Here is a 25,592-nt window from a genome sequence, read left to right as displayed (position 1 = left end):
AATTTACGCAAGCACAAAACCTGAGAGAGAATTTTTACAAGATGTTTTATAGATGGCATTTAGATCCTAAAAATTTAGCATGTATGTATCCAAATCAACCACCTAAGTGTTGGAGATGTGGTAGTGAAGAGGCAACTCATTATCATATATGGTGGACATGTAAAAATGTTAAAGCCTTCTGGATAAAAATATGGTGGATTTTTCAGAAAGTTTTTAAGAAAAAAAATAAGATTTACTCCGCAGCTATTCTTACTGGGGATTATTTCGGATTGTACTGTTATAGAAACTAAATTAATGTTACACTTAATAACGGCAGCCAGACTTTTGGTGGTGCAACATTGGAAGAAAGATGATTTACCTACAATAGAACAATAGATACTTAAAGTAATGGACGTAGCTGAAATGGCAAAAGTTTCAGCAAATTTGAAAGAACAGTCACAAGAAAAATATATTTTGGAATGGAAAAGATGGATTGATTATATTCAGAACAAATATGGGACTAAAAAGTTTCAAATAGCATATGAATAATTTTTACAATTATAGAAGTGTTATTTATCATTACTTTAGTTTTGTTACAAGGGAGTTAAAGGGTGGAAGGTTTGTTAACGTTGTAATAGATATTTAGCATATCTTTGCATAAGATTGCTATATGTAATACCCTGTATTCTGCTTTGGGAAGTCCGGGGGGGGGGGGAGGGAAGGGGGGAGGGTTGATGGGGAGGGGGGGGTTATTATTAAACATTTTGTAAAACTTTTCAATTAAAAAAAAGAATAAACATGTTCTTTCAGGAATTAGCAAGCCTCGGAGTCCTGCTTTATTTGTCTTTGTGTCTGTCGGAACAATGACACTGAGCTAATTTGGGTAAATTCAAAGCAGGCTAGATGGCCCGCATAGAATGACCTTGTCCTTCTCACTTGTATTTGCACAAGTCTCTCAGTTAAAAGCTTTTTGGGGTACCTGAAATGGAGCCCAGGAGAACACTGCTCTTGATGTGCTGGTAGACGTACTCGTAACTTTGACTTTTGAGGGGAGACCCAGTTGACAAGATGGTGTGGAGGGTCTGAAGGTTGTGGGTTTCACCTTGAGAAGAAGACATCACAGATGTAAATCCTGGTCCACCCTCCCTGCATTTCAACAGTGTTGTGAGGCTTCAAGAGCAGCACATTTTCACAAGACTGGAGAGTCACTTGTCTGAGATGGTATAGGTTCTCCTGCTTGAGCGGGGGGGGAGGGGGCTGGACTAGAAGACCTCCAAGGTCCCTTCCAGCTCTATTCTATTCTATTCTATTCTATTCTATTCTATTCTATTCTATTCTATTCTATTCTATTCTATTCTTATTCTATTCTAATCTATTCTATTCTATTCTATTCCATTCCATTCTTCATTCCTCTATTCTATTCTATTCTATTCTATTCTATTCTATTCTATTCTATTCTATTCTATTCTCACTTGTGATCTGGGGCTGATCTGGGACTTCCAAGCAAAAGTCAAGGAGGACTCCAGATTTAACCAGGTGAAGTAGAATCAACAGCCATGGGGAAATTCTAAACGCAGATCAGTAGACTGAAGGAACACGAGACGTTTCTTGCCCAAAACATTTCAAAAGAAGCTCAGGTGGTGCCCACTTTACTCTAAATGTTCCACCACTTCTTCAGCAGTTCCACGAGTGTTTCAATCGATATCTTACAAGATGGTGGGAACCGCACCACGACATTCCACCATCTCAAGTCCAGTCAACCCACTTCAAGCTTCAAACCACGTCAAAGCCCGTACTCATGTTCGAGTATATGTCTCAGAATCTTGAGCTTTGCTGACTGGTTTTCTACTTATTCAGGTAAGATCCTGGCTTGTGATAAGGTAGCAACTCTTTGGAAATATTATGGGATGGAATGAGAGAAACAAGAAAGGAGTGACCCAGTTCAGTCACTTTGGCCATAACATGGTGGTTAGGTAAAGGTAAAGGTTCCCCCGCACATACGTGCTAGTCGTTTCCGACTCTAGGGACCGAAGAGCCAGCGCTTGTCCGAGGACGTCTCCGTGGTCATGTGGCCGGCATGACTAGACGCCAAAGGCGCATGGAACGCTGTTACCTTCCCACCATAGTGGTCCCTATTTTTCTACTTGCATTTTTATGTGCTTTCAAACTGCTAGCTTGGCAGAAGCTGGGACGAGTAACAGGCGCTCACTCTGTTACGCGGCACTTGGGATTCAACCCGCCAAACTGCCGACCATCTGATCGACAAGCTCAGCGTCCTAACCCACTGAGCCACCGCATCCCTAACATGGTGGTTACCTGGGTGCTTATGGACCATGTGTGAATTAAGCCAAACCATGGTTGAACAAACCAGTTTTGTGTGATGCAAAACCCCAATATAATACTTAATACTTACGTGGCTTCAGATTCTTCTCTTCCAGCACTGCCAGCCACTTGGCACCAGTCCCAAGGATGGTAATTCTATGGCCAGAGAAGAACAATCCTTATGGTTTATAATCTCAGACATGAGTTTTTCGAGCAATCTCAGGAAATTAATTTCTTCTGCAAGTGAAGGATTTGCAGAGGGAAACATTACACAAAAACATGGCCTGGTTTTATCCCAGCAAGGTATCCCACCATTTCAGGTGGTCCTCCCAAGCTCCCAGTTAACTTTTTCCCCAACATCTACACGCTATACGGAGAATTCCTCTTGACAAAAAGTAGCTTCTTGCACGGGGGCTGGGCGGTGGATCTAAAGCAGGGCACTTGAGCATCATGTAGAAAAACCCTGGTCAATTTGCAGCAAATCAAGGAAGGTTCACCTCCATCAAAAAGCAAGTCTGATTCTGCTTCTCAAAGCTACTTCTCAAAACTGCAAATTCAGTTGAGCATGGGTAGGTAAAGGTAAAGGTTCCCCCGCACATGTGTGCTAGTCGTTTCCAACACTAGGGGCCGGTGCTCATCTCCGTTTCAAAGCCGAAGAGCCAGCGCTTGTCCAAGGACGTCTCCGTGGTCATGTGGCCGGCATGACTAGACGCCACAGGCGCACGGAACGCTGTTACCTTCCCACTGTAGTGGTCCCTATTTTTCTACTTGCATTTTTTACGTGCTTTCGAACTGCTAGGTTGGCAGAAGCTGGGACGAGTAACAGGTAATCACTCTGTTACGCGGCACTCGGGATTCGACCCGCCAAACTGCCGACCTTCTGATCGACAGGCTCAGCGTCCTAACCCACTGAGCCACCGCGTCCCTGAGCATGGGACCTTCTCCTAATTATCTGGGAGGTCTCCCCTGTCTTTTTCTCAACAACCTTGAGAGGCCAAAACCTCTGAAAACACACCAGGGTCCATCTGAAGATGCTTAGCCCATCTGGGCTGATGGTTGACGTACCCTACTCGATCCACCAAGTCCCACAAGACGTTGGGAGAAGGAACCAGGGGGGAGCCGTCGTACAGGACCACCGAGGCCCCCACTGCGAGGGCAGACACCAGCCAATTCCACATCATCCAGCCCGTCTAGGAAGAAAAGAGGACAATTGACTTCTTCCACCTTATGCATTTGGCAACCATCACATATTTATGACTCTCACAACATCCAAGGGTCCCATGGTCACTGTTCATGAGCCAGCAGAGTGCAGCAGCAGCCAAAAAAGCTAATACAATCCTGGGTTGTATAAACAGAGGCATAAAATCAAGATCACGCGAAGTATTAGTACCGCTTTATAAAACCCTACATAGGGATGCAGTGGCTCAGTGGGTTAGGACGCTGAGCTTGTCGATCAGAAGGTCGGCAGTTTGGCGGGTCGAATCCCGAGTGCCACGTAACAGAGTGAGCGCCTGTTACTCATCCCAGCTTCTGCCAACCTAGCAGTTCGAAAGCACGTAAAAATGCAAGTAGAAAAATAGGGACCACTATGGTGGGAAGGTAACAGCGTTCCATGCGCCTTTGGCATCTAGTCATGCCAGTCACATGACCACGGAGACGTCCTCGGACAAGCGCTGGATCTTCGGCTTTGAAACGGAGATGAGCACCAGCCCCTAGAGTCGGAAACGACTAGCACGCATGTGCGGGGGAACCTTTACCTTTACCTTATAAAACCCTAGTAAGACCACACCTCGAATACTGCAGCCAATTTTGGTCACCATATCGCAAAAATTATGTTGAGAGTTTACTCTACTCTACTGTACTCTACTCTACTCTACCTATTCTATTCCCAGAGGACTACCAACAAAGTCAAGAGGAGAAACAGGATTTCCTTAACAACTGTGTGACTCACTTAATGACTGTAGCAAAAAAAAAAGATCATACAATCAGGCACAACTCACATAATGAACACCCTGCTTAGTGTCAGACATTCCAGTCCCGACTGTGATTTGTCGGTATCTGCATCCTGTATAATACTCACTTTTCAGACCATCCATGGATAAACAAAGTCCGCAATTTTAAACCAAAATACCGTGAAGCTTCTGCCACCTGCAGTTAAGCCAATTGTGAAAATGAAAACATGCAAAAATTTTCAAGAGCGGGCTTATCCACAGATGGGCTTATCCGCAAGCATATGCAGTAATTGATTTTAATCTGCATTTAATCTTGGGCTAAGCTAATCGGGTCTCCTCGGAGGACGAGGCAGCTTTTCTCGAAGAGGGGGAACACGCAAAGGCAGCACATCCGGGCGCCTCAAAAGGATGTTCGAAGACTTTCAACCATTTAACCTTTGCTTTTATGGAAAGAAAAAGTCAACATAACAACATTGATAGACGATGCAAAAGAGACAGTCAGCCAGGCCAAAAAGGAACAAAAAAAAACCCAGCACCTCTCCACCAGCCATAAGCACCCAGATCAGCATAGATTAACTCCAAGGTCACCTTCAGACAAGCAATGAAGCAAGCAATTATATCCCACAATCAGGAAACTGCCAAAAAGCCATTAGTAAACAGCCCAACCAAAGAATCCCTGAGACCACCACCCACCCACCCAGACAGGCAAGACCCCAGAATATAAACCGGCAGCAAACAGCACTTCTTACTAACACTGATGATGTTAGCTAGTTGGCTAATGAAATGTCTAGAAGAAAACCACCAAACTCAAGAGAGCATCAAGGACCCCACAGCCCTCCTCCTCTTGCTGCAATCCCACTCCCATCTAGCACTGATGACATTACCTAGCTGGGTAATAAAAGGTGTGCAAGAAAACAAGCAAGCTCAGAGAGTACCCAGGACCCCACAGTCAGTCCTTCCTTCCTTCCTTCCTTCCTTCCTTCCTTCCTTCCTTCCTTCCTTCCTTCCTTTCCTCCCTCCCTCCCTAAATTCAATCCCTTCTAGCACTGATGATGTTACCTAGCTAGGTAAGGAAACATCTGAAAGAAGCCAGCAAGCCCAGAGAGCACCAAGGACCACCACAGTCCGTCCTTCCTTCCTTCCTTCCTTCCTTCCTTCCTTCCTTCCTCCCTCCCTCCTCCTCTCCATAAATTCCACTCCCTTCTAGCACTGATGATGTTACCTAGCTGGGTAATGAAACGTCTGCAAGAAAACAACCAAACTCAGAGAGTACCCAGGACCCCACAGTCCTTCCTTCCTTCCTTCCTTCCTTCCTTCCTTCCTTCCTTCCTTCCTTCCTTCCTTCCTTCCTTCCTTCCTTTCCTCCCTCCCTCCCTAAATTCAATCCCTTCTAGCACTGATGATGTTACCTAGCTAGGTAAGGAAACATCTGCAAGAAGCCAGCAAGCTCAGAGAGCACCAAGGACCACCACAGTCCGTCCTTCCTTCCTTCCTTCCTTCCTTCCTTCCTTCCTTCCTTCCTTCCTTCCTTCCTTCCTTCCTCCCTCCCTCCCTCCCTCCCTCAATTCCACTTCCTTCTAGCACTGATGACTTTACCTAGTTGGGAAATGAAACATCTGCAAGAAAACAACCAGGCTCAGAGAGCACCGAGGACCCGTCATGCCAACCCCGAGCTACACATATTCTCCTTTATTAAAGAAAAAGTCACTTGCCGTGGTGTAGTAGATGATGACATCATTACTGCTCATGTTCCCGTGAAGGATATGTTCCTTCAGGTGCTGAATCAAAGTCCCCTATAGGGATAATATATATATATATATATATATTAAAAAAATAAGAGAGGAGAGAGTTTAAATTGCATCAGAAAGCTAAAATGAAATTTTAGTTTAATTTAAATCTGAATTAGCAAAACGGAGTCAAGCACTCAAATAACTTGTTTGCACGCCAAAGAGTTCACAATGATTCTGGAGCATTAAACTGCAAATCCTGCAACAGCCACACAATGGTTCACTTACGAATATGTACAGAGAAATCAAATCGATCCATTTGAGGTTTCAATCCAGGGCAAAGCACTTATTTTATTTATTTGTATCCCGTCTTCATTATTTTTAGAAATAACCTGAGGCAGGCGAACATATCCCATACAACTTCCTCCTATTTCCCACACACGACGACGAACTGGTGATTGGCCCAATGCCACCCAGCAGGCTTTTATGGCTGAGGCAGGACTAGAACTCACCGCCTCCTGATGATTAGCCCAAAGCCACCCAAATGGCTTTCATGGCTGAGGTAGGACTAGAATTCACTGTCTCCCAGTGATTGGCCCAAAGTCACCCAGCTGCTTTACATGCCAAAGGTAGAACTAGAACTCACCCTCTCCTGGTGATTGGTTCAAGGTCCCCCAGCTGGCTTTAATGACTAAGGCAGGACCAGAACTCACCGTCTCCCGGTGATTGGCCCAAAGTCACCCAGTTGGCTTCCATTCCTATGGCAGAACTAGAACTCACCATTTCACGAACTAACCTATTTTAAAATATTATTTTAAACTTGACATACAATTATTTGAATTTCTTAAATCTTACAAAAGTGACCACGCGTCCTGATCACGGGTGTATTATGCTAACATGTGTTTTCACCCATACGACTAATATCTGTGCATTCCATGCCAGATGCAAAATCACTTAAAAAGGGAGACCCACCCCTGCAGAATGCACCATGCATTTTGGGGCACCCGTCGTGCCTGAAGAGTACATGATAAAAAGCGGGTGGCTGAAGGGAAGCTGCTCAAACTCCAGCTGCGGCGCCTGGTCTCCTTGGCCTGTTCCGAGAAAATCTTCTAAAAACACGCTGAAAAAGGGAAAAAGGTAAAAAAAATCATTTCTGTATTAAGATTTTTTTTTGTCAATGCTGCATTGACATGTTTTTGCACTGACAATATAAGAGGCAGCCTTTTGCTTTAACTGTTGGGTTTTGAATCACTAAAACACGGGAGAAATGCAACCCGGATGTTTTGACAAGATAAGCGATAGCCGCTTCAGAAGGGAAGTGAAACTTTGTGTGTTGAATTAATTGGTAAATGTGATTCATGACGTGTAAATAAGGGAGGGAAATTCTGTATGATGTGGGAGTCAAGGGGAGGAGAATTCAGATTCTGGCATCCATCCATGAGTGCCGATGCTTCGTTTCATTATTATAGACCTCTTAGATAAAACAGTGCCTGAATGTTGTTTGAACTCTCTCATTAATCGGAACCATGACATTTTTTCTATGCAACCATCAGCACTGCAAAGCAGGATCAACCTCGGGAACTAGAGACACCCAAGTTAATACAGGTACGTCCTTCACTTAGGACCACAATTGAACTCAAAATGTATGTTGCTAAGTGAGAAATCTGTTAAGCGAGCTCTGCCCCATTTTACGACTTATCTTGCCATCATTCTGAAGTGAATCACTGCAGTTGATAAATTAGTAACCTGGTTGTGAAGTCAATCTGGCTCCCCCCACCCTTGACTTTGGTTGTCAGGAGGTCGCAAAAGGGGATGAGGTGACCCCCCTCCCGGAACACGGCAACCGTCATGCGTCGGTTGCCTAGCGTCTGAATGTAAATAACGTGACCACAGAGATGCTACAATGGACGTGTGAAAAACAGTCATTAATCACTTTTTTCCAGTGTCGTCCTAACTTCAAAAGCTCGCTAAATGAACTGTTTTATGTTGAGGACTGCCTGTCCCTTCATTTAGTGACTGTTCAAAATTACAACGGCACTGGGAAAAGTGACTTTCAGACTGGTCCTCACCCTTACAACCATCACAGCATCTCCGGCCATGGGATCAAAATTTGGGCGCCTGTATTTAGGGCAGATGCAGTGAGTGTCCTGGGGTCACGTGATCTCCACTGGTGACCTTCCCTGGCTTCACTGGCTTCCGACAAGGGGGAAGGTCAATGGTGGAAGCCAGATCCACTTAATGACCATGGTAAAAAAAAAACGTTTTAAAATTGGGGGCGATTCATTTAACAACTGCCGATGGAGACAGTGGTCCCAATCGCGGTGGTAAGTCAAGGACTGCCTGTACTTTTGTGATAAGGTTATAGGAAGAGAGTCTTGCTAATCTGAAGGTGCCTCAGCCAATTCCCATCATGTCCTTCAAAGCTTTATACCTGTTTGGGATTCTGGAAATATCTATGGATTCTCTTGAAGATACGTAGGGGATCACAACCACTTTTTTCAGATCCGGAAGCCCTAAAAGCAAAAAAGGGGCCAGAAATGCAAAGATGATCAAATAGCAATAGCCCTTAGACTTATATACCACTTCACAGTGCTTTACAGCCCTCTCTAAGCGGTTTACAGAGTCAGCCTATGGCCCCCCCAAGAATCTGGGTCCTCCTTTTACCAACCTCAGAAGGATGGAAGGCTGAGCCAACCTTGAGCTGGTGAGAATCGAACTGCAGGCAGTGGGCAGTTAGTGTGTAATGTCACTGTGCACCATGGAAGGAAGGAAGGAAGGAAGGAAGGAAGGAAGGAAGGAAGGAAGGAAGGAAGGAAGGAAGGGAGGGAGGGAGGGAGGGAGGGAAAAGAGATGGGAGGGAAGGAGGGGAGAGAAAGGGAGGGAGGGACATAAGGAAGGGATGTGAGGGTACAAGGAAGGAAGGAAGAAAGGAAGGAAGGAAGGAAGGAAGGAAGGAAGGAAGGAAGGAAGGAAGGAAGGAAGGAAGGACGGGCTATGGAGCACTTGATGCTCTCTGAGCTTGCTTTCTTGCAGACGTTTCATTACCCAACTAGGTAACATCATCAGGGTTAGAAGGGAGGGAGAGGGAGGGAGGGAGGGAGGGAGGGAGGGAGGGAGGGAGGGAGGGAGGAAGGAAGGAAGGAAGGAAGGAAGGAAGGAAGGAAGGAAGGAAGGAAGGAAGGAAGGAAGGGGAAAGAGATGGGAGGGAAGGAGGGGAGAGAAAGGGAGGGAGGGACATAAGGAAGGGATGTGAGGGAACAAGGAAGGAAGGAAGGAAGGAAGGAAGGAAGGAAGGAAGGAAGGAAGGAAGGAAGGAAGGAAGGAAGGAAGGAAGGAAGAAGGAAGGAAGGAAAGGGAGAGAAGAAAAGGAAGGGGAGGGAAGGAGGGAGGGAGGAGGAAGGGGGAGGAAGAAGGGGAAAAAGGGAGGGAGGAAGGAATCGCACTAACAATAGCCCTTACACTTATATACCGCTTCACAGTGTTTTACAGCCCTCTCTAAGCAATTTACAGAATCAGCCTGTTGCCCCCCAACAATCTGGGTCCTCATTTTACCAACCTCGGAAGGATGGAAGGCTGAGCCAACCTTGAGCCGGTCAGGATCGAACTGCCGGCAGTGGGCAGAATTAGCCTGCAGGACTGCCTTCCATCCACTGCACCACCAGAGCTCTTTAGGGCGCCTTCCTCACGCTGCATTCAGACAGGAGGGAGAGGAGTCCTATTCAAGCATGGAAAAGCGACTGACTCACCTTTGACCACCCTGTGCAGCTTGTCCAGGTGATTGTGCCGTTTCCCATTGTAGATGACGGCTTCGACAGAGAAGATTAACTTGGGTTGAATTTGGGAGAACCGATCCAGGACACCCTGCGGGCAGATGGTTAGAGGGAAGCAGGCCTTAGCAGGGAATTCAACAAACATGGATGGAAGGGTTGGTTTTTAGTTACAGGCGGTCCTCAACTTACTACCGTTCATTTAGCGACCGAAGTTACAACAGCACGGAAAAAAAGCAACTGACGACCATTGTTCACACTTACGACCTTTGTAGAATCCTCAGCGTCTTGGCAACCGCTTCATACTTATGACCACGGCTGTGTCCCAAGGTCATGTGATCAACTTCCGACCAGCAAACCCGGCGGGGAAGCCGGGATTCACTTAACGACCGGGTTACCAAGTCATCGGCTGCGGTGATTCACTTCACAAAGGTGGCAAGAAAGCTCATAAGATGGGCAAAATTCGCTTAAACAAATGTCTCCCTTCATGACAAAAACCTGGGGGCCCCCACTGTGGTCGTTAAATCAAGGACTACCTGTGTTTATTGGATTTTTTTTTAGAGCATTTGCCGTCTCAGCAAATGATTCTGTGCTGCTGGCAATTTTCTCCAGGTTGTCCTAGCTCAGGTGGACCATAACATCCCTAGCCAACCCCTTCCGTGCAGAAGAGATCTGAGACTCAGGTCCAAGACAAAGGCAATTTACTACAATAGAATAGAGCTGGGAGGGACCTTGGAGGTCTTCTAGTCCAACCTTTTGCTCAACCAGGAGACCCTATACCATCTCAGACAAGTGAATGTCTAACCTCTTCTTAAAAACCTCCAGTGATGGAGCACCCACAACATCTGAAGGCAAAACTGTTCCACTGGTTGATTGTCCTCACTGTCAGGAAGTTTCTCCTAAATTCACTCCTTGATCAGTTTCCATCCGTTGCTTCTTGTCCTGCCCTCTGGTGTTTTGGAGAATAACGTGGCCCCCTCTTCTTTGTGGCAGCCCCCCAAATACTGGAATATTGCAATCATGTCTCCCCTATTTCTTCTTTTCTCTAGACTGGCCAAACCCAAGTCCCGCAGCTATTCTTCATATGTTTTAGTCTCCAGGCCTTTGATCATCTTAGTTGCTCTTCTCTGAATTTTTTCTAAACTCTCAACATCTTTTTTGTGACATGGTGACCAAAATTGTATTCCCGGTGTGATCTCACTAGGGTTTTATAAAGTTTGTGTGATCTTGATTCTATGCCTCTGTTTATGCAACCCAGGATTGTATTAGCTTTTTTGGCTGCTGCTGCACACTGCTGGCTCATGGTTAAATGATCGCCCACTAGGACTCCAAGGTCCCTCTCACAAATTACAGTTTTTGAGCCAAGTCTCACCTAGTGTGTACTTGTACCTTTGATGTAATTCCGCCTTGCATCCAGAGATGGAGATTTAGTTTACTCAGACAAGCCAGGACCTGTAGTAGGGACACACTGTCCTAGTCAGGCCCCCACGCACCATGGGTCTTCTGTTCAGCTTGTTCCACCATTCAAGGAACTAGATGTCCACCCTCCAAACATCTCCAGCGGACAGAAGACCAGCCATGTTACAGCTACTTATTTTCATGTTGCAAGTTTGCTTCCAGCTCAGCCCATGAATGACTTTTAAAATTAAATTCAGCTGAGATCTTAATTGCAGGTCGGGTGGCCTAAATTACATACACACACACACACACACAGAGAGACTTCAAAATTACATTCGACTGAGATCTTAATTGCATGTCCAATGCCCTAAATTACACTTACACACACACACACACACACACACACACACATTTATATGAACTGTGACTATAAGCATCAGATCCATTTCCCCCCCCCTAAAAACTCGGTCTTTGGATAAAAAATGGGAACTTGACTACCCTCTTCTGGTGATGCCATAAAAAAGTCAAATCTGAAGTCAACAGGTTGTCCTCGATTTAGGACAATACAGAACTTCCACTGCTAAGCAATGTGGTCATTAAACGAGCCAGACCCGATTTTACAACTTTGGCCATAGTCATTAAGCAAATCTAGTTTTTCCCATTGATTTTGCTTGCCAGAAGCTGGCTGGGAAGATCACAAATGACAATCGCGTGAAACACACTCTGGACACTGCAACTGTCGTAAATGCCGGCCAGTTTCCAAGTGTCCAAATTTTGATCACATGATACGAAGTTGTATAAGTTCCTTTCTTCAAAATAACAGAATAACAGAGTTGGAAGGGACCTTGTAGGTCATCTAGTCCAACCCCCCGCACAAGCAGGAGACCCTACACCATTTCTGACAGATGGCAGTTCAGTCTCTTCTTGAAAGCTTCCAGTGATGAAGCTCTCACAACCTCTGAAGGCAACTTCTGTTCCATTGGTTGATTGTTCTCACTGTCAGGAAATTTCTCCTTATTTCCAGGTTGAATCTCTCCTTGACCAGTTTCCATCCATTATTCCTTGTCTGGCCTTCAGGGGGTTTGGAATATAGGTCGACCCCCTCCTCTCTGTGACAGCCCCTCAAATACTGGAAGACTGCTATCAGGTCTCCCCTGGTCCTTCTCTTCACTAGACTAGCCATGCCCAGTTCCTGCAACCGTTCTTCTTATGTTTTAGCCTCCAGTCCCCTAATCATCTTTGTTGCTCTTCTCTGCACTCTTTCCAGAATCTCAACATCTTTTTTATAGTGTGGAAACCAAAACTGGTTGCAGTATTTTAGGTGTGGTCTTACTAAGACTTTATAGTGTGTTAGTAATACCTCACGCGAACTTGATTGAATCCCTCTGTTAATGCAACTTAGGATTGCGCTGGCTTTCTTGTCTGCCAGTGCAAACCGTTGGCTCATATTTAATTGATCGTCCACTAACACTCCCAAGATCCCTTCTCACAGTTGCTGCTATTAATTTATTTATTTATTTATTTATTCGGTTTATATACCGCCCTATTCCCAAAGGACTCAGGGCGGTTTACAAGGCAAAATTTAAAAACAATCCAATATAAAATTAAAATAAATTAAAATAAATTAAATTAAGTCTAGCCACAAAAATTAAATCACAATTTAAAAACATTAAACCCCTCAGTCCAGACCAGATAGCTCAAAGAGCCAGGTTTTTAGGTCCCGGCAAAATGAACAGAGGTCGGGGGCTTTGGGTTTTTCTTGCCTAAGTGTAAGACTTTACATTTCTCCACAGTGAATTTCATTTTGTTAAGATAGGGTTTCGGCATCATTGTAACTTCGGTCGTTAAACGAATGCTCGTAAGCCGAGGACTCCTGGCATTGCTTGGCGCCAATGGGAAGTGCAAATGTAGGAGGAGGATTTGGGGGGGGAGGGGAACCACTCACATTGATGCCAAAATCCGGTGATGTGGCACTCCAGATGGCCCCGATGCTGGCAGCGGCTAGCATGGCCTCCACCGCATGGATGCTGTTAGGCAGGTAACCTGGAAGGGTGGCAAAAACGGAAGAGGAAGGGATGAAGGATGGATCGTTAGAGCAGAACTACCAGATTCTGTAACGGCTTTGTTCCTTATGCAGCCCTCTTGTAAATTCTCAGGATTCTTTTTTTTTGGGGGGGGCAGGTATTTGTATACATTCGAACTAGACTGTGAGGTTTCTCTGTGTCATGTGTGTGTGTTTGTACGGGGCTATATGCATAATGGTATTTTTTTGAGAGCTGAATGCAACAAAATTTCATTTTTAAGGTATGCTGTTTAACATACGTTTAAAGTGACAATAAAGTTTTTGTTCTATTCTACTCTATTCTGTATTCTATTCTATTCTGTATTCTATTCTACTCTACTATTCTATATTCAATTTTACTCTATTCTATATTCTCCTCTATTCTATATTTTATTCTATTCTATTTCTAGTCTAGTCTATATTTTACTCTATATTCTATTCTACTCTATATTCTATTCTATATCCTATTCTATTCCATTCTATTCTACAATCTTTCTATTCTATTCTATTCCATTCCATTTTCAATTCTATTCTATTCCTTATTTGTATTCTATTCAATTCAATTCCATTCCATTCCATTTTCTATTCTGTTCAATTCTATTCCATTCCTTATTTCTATTCAATTCAATTCAATTCTATTCCATTCCATTCCATTTTCTATTCTATTCAATTCTATTCCATTCCTTATTTCTTTTCTTTTCTATTCTATTCTATTCTATTCTATTCTATTCTATTCTATTCTATTCTATTTCTATCCTGTTCTCCCACTTAGGCCACCAAGTGATCAGGAAAGTCAAAGTTGCCTCAAAACCGTCCCTGATGCCTCTCACCTGCCAGATCTAAATTGCCGACTCCCCCGACAGGTGACACAACCCGGTTGAATTGCACAAAGCAAGAGCTTGCACAATCCCAAACTGTGTCTGGGGAGAGGGAAGGGAAGCTCCACGTCCTGCCCTTCTCTTTGAAAACCCACGTCCATTGTAGCATCTCCGTGGTCACCAAGGAAGAAGATCCTGCACCCAGGAGGTCCCTCAAGATCTGGGCTGGATCCCTTGAGGGAGGACCAGCGAGGTCCAAAGGAGAGGAATGGCTACAGACACTCAGCCCCAAACTGGTCCTTCAGGCTCGGTGACAGATTTTGAAACCTGATGGGAACCCGATGCTTATTTCCTTACTGGGCCAAGATCAGGCCTGGCTGGTTTGAGCCACAAAGCCAAGATAAGTCACAATGAGCAGCTTGATAATCCTGTTCAACCCAAGCCAAAAAGATCATGCTATGGTTTACAGGTAATCCTCGACTTAACGGCCACAGTAGGGACCAGCATTTCCCTTCCTAAGCCAAGTGGCTTTTGAATGAGTCGAATCAGAGATTGCGAACTTTTTGTCCCCCCCCTCCCGCCAAGCCAATCATTGCAGTCAGTAAGCGAACTGTATGGCCATTAAATGAGTCCAGCTTCCACCATTGAGTTTGCTTGGGGGAAACCGTCAGGGAAGGTCACAAAATGGTGATCGCGTGACCCCAGCAGGATGCTGCAACGGTCGTAAGTGCGAAGCAGTGGCCACTTCTAACCTAACTTTGGAAGCATCTCAACCCAAAGGCTGGAGGATTAGGCAAAAATATGGATTAAATTGCCACTTGGGGGTTGTTTTGTTTTTTTTGGGGGGGGGGCACACAACTCCCAATAGGAAGCTGAGTTCCAGGCCTCACCTACACACATACACACACACACACACACACAACCAGTTACTCAAGACCTTCTCCAAGGGGAAAACCCAACGCAAACCGAGGCAATGTGTCAATTGCTGCATTGCAACACAAGGGACGATGGAGCAAGAGACCCAATTGCAGGTCGACAACCAGACATGAGCTGCCAATGTTGACTGTGAGGGCAGAAGAGGTCAATCGGAGGCCTGTGGTTGGTGCCAGAGATCTAGGTCCTCCTTGACTGAGTGTGTGCTGGAGAGCAACATGGCAGGTGATTTTCCTCCGATGAGGTCCTTGGTGCTCTCTGAGCTGGGCTGTTTTCTTGCAGATGCTTCATTATCCAACTAGGTGACACCATCAGTGCTAGAAGGGAGAGGAGGAGGAGGAGGAGGACTGTGGGGTCCTTGGTGGTCTCTGAGCTTGGTGGTTTTTTGCAGACATTTCATGACCCAACTAGGGAACATCACCAATGTTAGAAGGGAGTACGGTTTGTGGAGAAGAGGAGGAGGAGGAGATGATTGTGGGGTCCTTGGTGCTCTCTGAGCTTGGGGGTTTCCTTGCAGACATTTCATGACCCAACTAGTAACATCATCAGTGCTAGAAGGGAGGGGAGTTTGCAGAGAAGAGGAGGAGGAGGAGGAGGAAGAGGAGGAAGAGGAGATTGTGGGGTCCTTGGTGCTCTCTGAGCTTGGCTGTTTTCTTGCAGATGTTTCATTTGCTATCTAGGGAACATCATCAGTGCACGGTTACCTAGTTCGGTTGTGAAATGACTGCAAGAAAACCACGAAGCTCAAAGAGCACCAAGGACCCCATAGTCCTCTTCCTCGTCCCCCTCCTCCATTCCACAGCCCCCTTCCAGTCTAGCATTGACGACCTTCGCTCATTTCGCCGGGACCTGAAAACTTGGCTCTTCGATCTGTTTGGTCCAGACTGTGGGGTTGTTAATTTAACTGGGTTTTAGATTTACTCTTGGGGCTTGAATTTAATTTGTTTTAATTGATTTTAATTTTTTGTATTTCATGGTTTTAACTGCCCTGTAAACCGCCCTGAGTCCTACAGGAATAGGGCGGTATACAAATCCAAATCCAAATAAATAAATAAATAAATAAATAAATAAATAAATAAATAAATAAATAAATAAATAAATGTATGTTACCTACTTTGCTCATGAAATGTCTGCAAGAAAACCACCAAGCTCAGAGAGCACCGAGGACCCCACAGTCCCCCTCTTCCTCATCCTCCCCTCTCCACAAACCCCACTCCCTTCTAACAGTGAGGTTAACTAGTGTGGGAATAAGACTTCTGCAAGAAAACCACCACGCTCAGAGACCACCAAGGACAGTTCAACCCTGAGCTAAGATTATCCTCTAATTTCCTTCCTCTTTCTTCTTCCATTCTGGGCATCAGAAGTCCTCAGCTCCACTTCCAGCCCATATGTGGATTCCCAAGACCCTTTCGGAAGTTATAAATATGTGGCAACTTAAACATAAGCCACACACACACACACACACACACACACACACACACACACACTCTGTCCAGAAGGCTCAGCAAAGTCTCCCACACTTCAAGGGGATTCCGCTTGGTGAAACAAGATCCCGTTTTTTCACCTGTCATTTATTGGAAGTGGTTTTTATTTTGGGTTGGGTTTTTCCCCCCCCCCCAATAACCCATCAATTTTTCAGTGTCCCATCTCGGCGACGCTTGGCTCAAAGTCACCCAACCTGTTCTTTCCTGCACATATTCCGTGCATTCCTTTCTGCAGAGTTTCTTAAGGCGGTCAAGATTTGATGTTTGCATAGCCTGGTTGAAAGAAGAAATTGCTGGAAGGACTCACCCACAACCCGGTCTCCGGGCTGCACTCCCAACTTCCTCATGGCCGCAGCGTAGAATGCCACCTGGTGCCTCAAGTCATCAAAGGTCACTTTTTCTATCTCTTCCTTGCCTTCCCCTAAGAGAACAAGGTCAGATCCGGTGGCAGGTTTGCAGCAAGACGTCAAAAACCAATAATATATTAACCTCTGAAGAAGTTAGCAGGCTCAAAGGCAGAGATGTGGCCTAGCCAACTAGCTGCTGGATGCACAAACCCACTGTCAGGACCCACCCCAAACCACGTCTTAGGAAGACAAAATTCTTGGAGTCAAATCTATTCCAAAAAGAATCTTTACTATGACATGCTTGGTTGTAGGAAACGAGACAGGACTTAATATTATTCCACGAAGTAAACCCTTATATAGAGTTCCAGGTTTAACCCCCCTTAGCCCCATTTGGTCAGTCCCCCATCCTTTCTCTCCTATCATCCCTCTCGTGGGAAAAAGGAACTTAGGACCTTTCATGTTTATTGCTCTCTTCCGTGACACAAGCCAGATGCTAGCCCCCCCCTTTTGTTTCCCCAGTTCAAAAGGCTTCTCCTTTCCTTTGAAATGCCTAATACCAGTTCAATACACATCCATTCTCTTCGGGGGATGGCAGAATCCATGGAATAATGTTTTAAACATACATTTATGAATATGATATAAATGGATTCTGACACCCACAATCTTCTACACAGGCGGCCCAAAACCATCATTTCCCACCCACCCCCCAACCCAAGTGCTCCTTGTGAGAAAGAGTCCAAAATCTTCAAATTTAATCCAAGATGTTTCCCCACCCTAGCCTCCCACCAGGTTCCAGAAATAATTACTAGGACAAGAACAGGCAATGTTCCTGATTGTTCTTGCGCATCATTGCTAAATCAACACAACTTGCAAAATTCTTCGGCAGAAGGAGGCGAGGCAGAGAGTGTGTGTGTGTGGGGGGGGTGTCTCGCCAAGGCTTAAAAGGGGTTTTTAGCAGCCTGGAGAAAATCCAGGTGTGCAAAGGAAGTGGATGTAAGATGCATCAACAGCCCAGTATGTCTGCAGTGGTACTTGCGAAGATTTAGGGCAATTACGGAGGTAGGGAAGAAGTAACTTTGCCTTCTGCAACTCCATCTACTAAAGGAGAGAGCAGAGAGGGAATTTAGAAACCCCACCCAGAAAAAAAAAAGAGCCACACACACAACTCCAGCACCCACAAAGTCGAGAGGTTTTGGGGAGACATAAAAGTATTCCTGCAACCTCTATTGAGAGCCGTTGTGTTGGGTGGAGGAATGCTTGAGAAGGATTTTTTAAAAAAAAAGGAGGCAGGGATGGGAGACCACAAGGAAATCCCGCCCTGTAAACCAGAGAGGGGGCCCCCTAAAAGATAACGCTTATTCCCACTAAGATGATAATGAAGATGAAGAGGAGAAAGAGAGAGAGAGAGATCTGAATAGTTGTAGACCCGGCGGTAACAAAGATTCGCATGGGGGACTTACGTGCGGCATAGAGAGCGATTTTGTCATTCTCCTCATGCTTCAGGAGGTTTTCGGCATAGTTTAGACGGCTGCCTTTAAACCATTCGGGAACATCTGTGATGCCCTTGGAGGGATCAACCACCTGGTGGAGACACATCAACCATCCTTAACAGAAGACTTTGCAGTCAGGTGCGGGGCCCACTACTAGCCGTGGCCTCTTGGCCATCAGGCCACATTCAGTGGTGTTCATGCGCGTGGTCAGCCCGCCCTTGCACTGGCGCTAAGCGAGCCGGTGGCACTACTTGAAGCGTGAGCCTCTCGCCGGCACTAGCAGTCCTATTTGCAGAGGGCGCATGCTCACAGCCCCACTCGCGCGCATGCAGCCCCATTTGTGTCTATGTGTGCATAAAGGCACTGATGTAAGGGCACAAAGGATCACCATTACGAGGGTCTTTCTCTGCCCCTCCTCACCATCTGGGGGGGGTGTCCATTTCGCTCAGCTAGAAGGGTGCATTTTTTTCCCCTGGGGAAAAAAACAAGATCAGACTGGGTTACTACCGGGATGGGGCACCACCAGGAAATCCAACCGGATGGGCACATTTGAAAAAAAAATGGTGCTTTGGAAGAAGGCATTATCTACCTTCTGCTAAGAAGAGTACAGATACTCCCCAACGTATGATGTCTAGCGACCCTTTAAAGTTATGAGTAACTTGCAACAATCCTCAGCCTGCCGCAGCATTTCCCCACAGTCACATGATAAAATTTTGGGCACTTGACAATTACGATGGTCGCAGCATCCTGTAACTGCCCTTTGTGACCTCCCTAGCTGGCTCCTGACACGCAAAATCAACGGGGAAGGTTGCAACACTGGAAGTTTTTAAGAAGAGACTGGCCAGCCATTTGTCTGAAATGGTATAGGGCAGGGGTCGGCAACCTCGGCTCTTTTATGACTCGTGGACTTCAACTCCCAGAATTCCTGAGCCAGCATAGCTGGCTCAGGAATTCTGGGAGTTGAAGTCCACGAGTCATAAAAGAGCCGAGGTTGCCGACCCCTGGTATAGGGTTTCCTGCCTGAGCAGGGGGTTGGACTAGAAGACCTCCCAGGTCCCTTCCAACTCTGATATTCTGTCAGCTTACCTCATCATAAAGCCGAGAATAGGCGATCCCGCTGAATTTCCAAAACTCTGCCCAGAAATCCGAATAATGCTGTACAGACCATTGATACAACTCGCTGTAGTTGGCTGGAAGCAAAAACAAGAACGCCCGTTATTAAACCTTCTCCATCACGTTTTTCCCTAGAAAAGACCATTTTAGACAGTTGCCTAAACCGGCAGAGTCCTTTCAACAACTCAGCTTAGGACTCTACACCAGGGATCTTCCAACTTGGCCCTTTTATGACTTCTGGACTTCAGTTCCCAGAATTCCTCAGCCAGGGTGCCCTGGCTGAGGAATTCTGGGAGTTGAAGTCCACAAGTCATAAAAGGGCCAAGTTGGAAGACCCCTGCTCTATACCATCTTTGCTCCTTTTTCTCGAGCAAAGCAAATTAAAGCTGCTCAAATCAAACCCTTTTACAGGTTTTACTTTCCATCTGCTCACGCGCAGCATCGATTGCAAAAAAAAAAAAAAGAGAGCCATCTGTCAGGCCTGGGGGGGAAATAAAAAAACTAAATTATCGGTTGCCTATTTGCTTGTCCGCAACAAACGGCTTCCTTTTGCCTCACGAGCACCTTTAATCCAAAGCCGACAAAAATCAGATAAATCAAATTTCTGGGTTTCCGCTAATGCTTCAAAGGAAGGAAACACACCCCCCCCCTCGCAAAAAAAAAAAAACCCCAACCCTTGGTGCTATTTCTCTCTTCCTGATTTAGCGGGTCAGTTGATGTCTCTCCATCTTGGCTTCTGATGCGCCCCCCCCCCAGGCAAACAAACCCGGTCTCTGAAATTACTAGAGCAAACAGAGATTGCTTCTGGTTATTTGCTCTCCTTTTATTTTATTTCCCTGGGGGAATTACAAGGAAGAAATGCATAACTGGCAAGGAAAAAAAAAAAAGAGGGGGTGAGGATTCTTTACAAAAACGAAGCTCTAAAACATTATCACGCAATGCCAAGGATAGCACGGGACACCCCAATTCTACTCCTCTCTCCTTAAAGTTGTACAAGTAGTTCTCGACTTACGACAGCTGAGCCCGACAAAAAATGTGAATTTTTCGCCCCAGAGTTGTTAAGTCAATCACTGCAGTTATTAAGTCAGCGACACGGTTGTGAAGTGAATCTGGCTTTCTCATCGACTTTGCTGGTCAGGTAGCAAAAGGGGATCACAGCCATCATAAATAGGAGTCATAAACATGATTTTTTTTATCATGTGACCGGACACCCCACACACACACCCCGGGAATGCTGCAAAAGTTGTAAGTGTGAAAAAGCTCACAGGTCACTTTTTCAAAATGCTGTTGCAATTTCACAGAGTCACTAAATGAAAACTGTAATTTGAAAACTACCTGTATATCAGGTTTTGCCAAATCCGTATTTACTTTTCCAGATCCAGTGATTAGTTTTCCCCAGCCACATTGTTTACTTGAAGAAGAGAAGGCGGCAAAAGAAGTTGCTTTGAAGCTAAACCCAGGGATGCTGCCCAATTAAACCAGATTTTATTTTCCAGCCTACCTCCCTTTATTTTGGAAACCCACACCCACGACCACACTTGTAAACTTGAGCAATAGCTGAGAAAAAAAAAATGTGAAAAGGAGAGCAACAGCTTCAATTGGATGCTTGGGCACATTTTATTTTTTAAAGCTAACACTCTCTCTTAAAACTGCACACACACACGCACACACACACACAAAGCACAGAGGCCTTGCTTAATTCTCCTTCTCCATCTAAGATGTTTTGCATTCATTTTTTCACATCAAGTATAAAGAGAAAACATTTGCCCAGTTATTCTTCCATTGATAAACAGAAGGCCCAAATGAAATCCATGCAGCATGGCAAGGTGTTATTTGTCGTGTATCACACCCGGCTGACAACATTATGGGGGGATCTGTAATGTCCCAAATGGCCAGAAGACCAAACTACAAATCCCTAGCGCCTCTCCCCATGGGAACTGTAGTTCAGAATCCCCTATGCAGGTATTCTGTTTTGGCTCAATAGAAAAAACTTGGCGGCCTCAAATTCTCCGTTGTTAAGAAACAAGAAATCCTGTAAAATTTTCCTTTTAGAGCACACTGGCTCCGTTGCTAATAAAAAGCATCAGGCCTTGGCACACCTGCTCTCTTTGGGGAACCCGAACACACAACCGCAATCACACACCGACTTCTTCTCTTTTCTACGGATTCCACCCTGCAGAGAAGAAAGGCAAGGCGAAGGGAACAGGAACCGGGCAGCCGATCCATACACTGCGGAAAGACACTTCCAAGCCCAATGCAAAATGCTGATTTCTACAAGCCTTGAGGGCTAGAGGCCCAGTTTCTTGGAATTTAAAAAAAAAACAACCCAAGAAAAAGAGATTTGCCCTGGAAGATGACACAAATCCACGTGGATCAGGGCTGAAATACACACGATGGTTGCATTCCGGGATCCTGTTGGTTGCAAAGCAAAAAAAAAAAAAAAAACTGGGGTGTTCAGACTGGGTCACCCAACAGTAGAGGCCTCCAAAGTCTTATTTAATTATTTATTGAATGTTTATGCTATTCCCATCTCCCTTACAAGACGACAGGAAAGATATATTTCAGTTCGGAGGAGATGGATAAATTATATCCAGAACAAATATGGGTCCAAAAAGTTCCATTTAGCTCATGAGTAGATTTTAGTGGGATATTGTTATTGGCACGTTGTTTGTAGTTATATCAAAGGGGAGTTAAAGCACATTATGAATTTGGTTAATTGTATATTATGTATAATTTTTATTTAGAATATGTTTATTGTAACTATAATCCTGTATTTAGCTCTGGGAAGTGGGGAGGGGGAAGTGGGTAGGTTTGGGGTGGGAGGGATTTGGGGATATATTGTTTCTGTAAAACTCTAATAAAAAAAGACGACTCTGGATACCTTACAGGTTATAAAGCGAGGGGTGCTTGGTGCTTTTGGAGTGGTTGTTTTCTTGCAGATGTTTCATTACTCAAACTGGGTAACATCATCAGCGGTAGAAGGGAGGGGAATTGATGGAGGGGAGGGAGGAAGGACTATGGGATCCTGGTTGCTCTCTGAGCTTGCTTGGTTCTCTTGCAGACGTTTCATTACCCAGCTAAGGCAACATCATCAGTGCTGGTAAGTTTACTAGCTTATTATCACTGACGCTGTTAACCTGGTTTGTGTAACGAAACATCGGCAAGAAAAGAAGCAGGCTCAAGAGAGCACCCAGGACCCCCATCTCATTTCAACCCTGAGCTACAAATATTCTCCTTCGTTGGAGTTCTACCATCTTCAGGGACCCTCTTCCGTTGGCAAACACACCTGAAGACCCTCGCTTAGGTAACACCACCACCCAGCCCCTGGCTTGCAAATTACGTCAGGACGGGCCTGGTTGTTCCACAATTGCTCCTGTGATGGCAGCAAGGCTCTGATCTTGCATCAGCCGGGGCTGAAGACGTTATGTGGCTGGGATGCAGAATGGCTGGGCACATGCAACCTGCCCCACAGGTAAATTTCATGCTAAGATGAGGGAGATGAAATGTAGGGGGGTGGGGGGGTGGAAGGAAAGGAGGAAATGTGGGGCAGCAGAGGATTCCTTCACAAGCTAGACCCCACGCCCGGGTGCCAAGCGGGTTAGCACAACTCAAGCCCCACTGGAGGAAGCTGAACTTCCCCACCAGCGTCTGCTGCTGCTGCAAGGTAAGCCTCCTTCTCCCTCTGCAGCCAGGGTGCCCAGCCGACTCTCCCCAGACCCAACAAGCCCCCCACCGGTCCCCATCAGCCCAGCCTAAGGTCGGCTGGCCTCCAATCTGCGGAGGGCGCCAGGTTGCCGACCCAGGCAAGAGCATCTTGCCCATTGCAATGGCGGGGAGAGCCCCGCGCAGCCTACCTTGCAGGGCCGTTGTGTGTGCGGAGAGGGGGTGGGGGTGGAATGATGATAACTTTATTGTCACTTTGAATGTGCACCAATCGGCATACATCAAAATGAAATTTCGTCGCGTGCACCACCTCCGATATATACCCTCCTCGTTCGGGGCCCGCTCAAATTTGGAATTCTTGGAAATTCACATTCTTGGAAATGCCAAGAGGGGAGGCGGCTCTGCCTCCAGGGAAGGAACCGGGGTGCAACGGGCAAGGGGACAGCGCAAATGGACGGAGGGTGGCTTTTCTGCCCGGCTGCCCCGCAGGGACTCACCCAGGCGAATGCCGTAAGCCGCGGTGACCGCCGCCCTGAACCGGTCCATGCTGGTGTTGCGCTTGGAGTCCGGCTCCCACAGCCGCTGCGCTTCCATGATCTCCAACTCCCGAGACATCGTCAAGCTTTCTGGGCGCAGCCCGGCTTCTCCTCCGACGCTCCCCTGCCTCGCTTCTCGGAGCGACCGCCTCGCCGGTCCGAGCAGGACTGCGGAGCTCCGCCTCCTGCCGGCGCCTTTTATAGGACGCGTTACCTCCTCGCGCCGCCGGGTGAGCTTCCGCCAGAGGGCGGAGCAAAACCAAACCAAACCAACAAAACAAAAAAAGAGTGCGCGAATTCAAAAAGCCGATTTTTTTTGGGCGGCGGCAGCGAGCGGGAACGCGGGGGTGCAAAATTCCCTCCCCCCCCCTAAAAACCTGCCAGGTGCAGGTTGGCGCACGTAGGAATCCACGCAGCTCGATATTATGCCTGCCTGGCTTCCTTTCTGACTTTCCTCTCATTGCAGGGTGTGGGTTGTTGTTTTTTTCCACAACAACTCTGCAAGGTAGGCCGGGTTGAGGAATAAGAGGTGGAATCGGGTCGCGCAGGAAACTCCCAGGAGACCAAGCTACTCTTGAAATTTAAAATGCAGGTAGTCCTCGACTTACAACGGTTTGTACAGTGACCGTTCAAAGTTGTTGGGGGCAATTTATTTATTTATTTATTTTAATTCCATTTATATCCCGCCCTTCTCCGAAGACTCAGGGCGGCTTACAAGCTTAGCAGTAGCCTTCATTCTATGTATCTGCCTGCTTATTAGGGCTGACTTTGTAATAATTAAGCTGACTTTGTAATAATGCCGCTTGGGGTGTGTGTGAAAGCCCTAATAAGCAGGCATATACATAGAATGAAGGCTACTGCTAAGCTTGTAAGCCGCCCTGAGTCTTCGGAGAAGGGCGGGATATAAATGGAAATAAAATAAAATAAAATAAAAGTTACAACGGCAACGAAAAAGGTGATGTTTGACCATTTTTCACACTTATGACTATTGCAGATCCCATGCGATCCAAAAATTCAGATGCTTGGCAGGGTCGCAGTGTCCTGGGGTCACGTGATCCCCTTTTGCGACCTGGCAAGCCAACTCAATGGGGAAAGCAGACTCAGTTAACAACCGGTTACTGGCTTAACAACTGCTGTGATCCCCTTAACAACTGTCTAGCAAGGAAGGTCGTTAAATGGGGCAAAACTTACTTAACTGTCTTGCTTAGCAAGGGAAACTTTGGGCTCCATTGTGGTCCTAAGTCGAGAACTACCTGCAAGGACTTTTACAAAAGACGGTTAGGGTTAGGATAACTTTTTGGAGTGGGGGGTCTTTTTGCTGCTGTCAATGGGGAAAAAATGATTATTTGATGATTAATAGGTAGCTCAGTGGATTAGGACGCTGAGCTTGTCGATCTGAAGGTCCGCAGTTTGGCGGGTCGAATCCCGAGTGCTGCGTAACAGAGTGAGCGCCTGTTACTCATCCCAGCTTCTGCCAACCTAGCAGTTCGAAAGCACGTAAAAATGCAAGTAGAAAAATAGGGACCACTCCGGTGGGAAGGTAACAGCGTTCCGTGCGCCTTTGGCGTCTAGTCATGCCGGCCACATGACCACGGAGACGTCCTCGGACAAGCGCTGGCTCTTCGGCTTTGAAACGGAGATGAGCACCGGCCCCTAGAGTCGGAAACGACTAGCACGCATGTGCGGGGGAACCTTTACCTTTACTAGGTATTGAATATGGGAAGAAGGGAATGATGTAACTCAACCCACAAAGAGAGATAATGTTAGTTTGTAACTGTTGTAAAGATCAGGCGTTGTTTCTTTAAATATCTTTTTCCTACGGTACCTGTATTCTATCTTGCACGTATCTGTTTTTCTTAACTTTTTTTTTGCATATTTGTATATTTCTTCAGGTTTATCTTTTATTCAGGTAAAATTCTACAATAAAAATTATATATAATGCAGGATATGTCCTACATGTAGTCCTTGATTTGCAATGCTTCATTTAGTGACGGTTCGTAG

General features: G+C 45.9%; 1 protein-coding gene and 1 long non-coding RNA gene across 2 annotated transcripts in view; one reads left to right on the top strand and one right to left on the bottom strand.

Annotated features, from left to right (window-relative positions):
* The window catches only part of AACS (acetoacetyl-CoA synthetase), a 39,126-nt gene extending 15,378 nt beyond the window's left edge, over positions 1–23,748 (bottom strand). The window contains exons 1-12 of the mRNA XM_083373325.1: positions 23,553–23,748; positions 19,366–19,469; positions 18,250–18,370; positions 16,750–16,863; positions 13,091–13,188; positions 9,727–9,841; positions 8,412–8,493; positions 6,953–7,100; positions 5,966–6,046; positions 3,367–3,491; positions 2,393–2,457; positions 959–1,081 (exon numbers count right to left, since the gene is read on the bottom strand). Of these exons, the coding sequence (XP_083229451.1) occupies positions 959–1,081; positions 2,393–2,457; positions 3,367–3,491; positions 5,966–6,046; positions 6,953–7,100; positions 8,412–8,493; positions 9,727–9,841; positions 13,091–13,188; positions 16,750–16,863; positions 18,250–18,370; positions 19,366–19,469; positions 23,553–23,670 (1,294 nt within the window). The 5' untranslated portion in view covers positions 23,671–23,748. The remainder of the gene's footprint in view (positions 1–958; positions 1,082–2,392; positions 2,458–3,366; positions 3,492–5,965; positions 6,047–6,952; positions 7,101–8,411; positions 8,494–9,726; positions 9,842–13,090; positions 13,189–16,749; positions 16,864–18,249; positions 18,371–19,365; positions 19,470–23,552) is intronic.
* A 998-nt stretch (positions 23,749–24,746) lies between these two features.
* LOC310646683 overlaps positions 24,747–25,592 on the top strand; it is an 86,691-nt gene continuing 85,845 nt past the window's right edge. Inside the window, exons 1-2 of the long non-coding RNA XR_014493742.1 lie at positions 24,747–24,951; positions 25,299–25,469. This is a non-coding gene — a long non-coding RNA (uncharacterized lncRNA). The remainder of the gene's footprint in view (positions 24,952–25,298; positions 25,470–25,592) is intronic.

Source organism: Vipera ursinii, assembly GCF_947247035.1.
Source record: "Vipera ursinii genome assembly, chromosome: 14".
Classification (NCBI taxonomy): Eukaryota; Metazoa; Chordata; class Lepidosauria; order Squamata; family Viperidae; genus Vipera; species Vipera ursinii.
The sequence above is the reverse complement of the archived record's forward strand: the minus strand, read 5'-3'. Positions and strand labels throughout refer to the sequence as shown.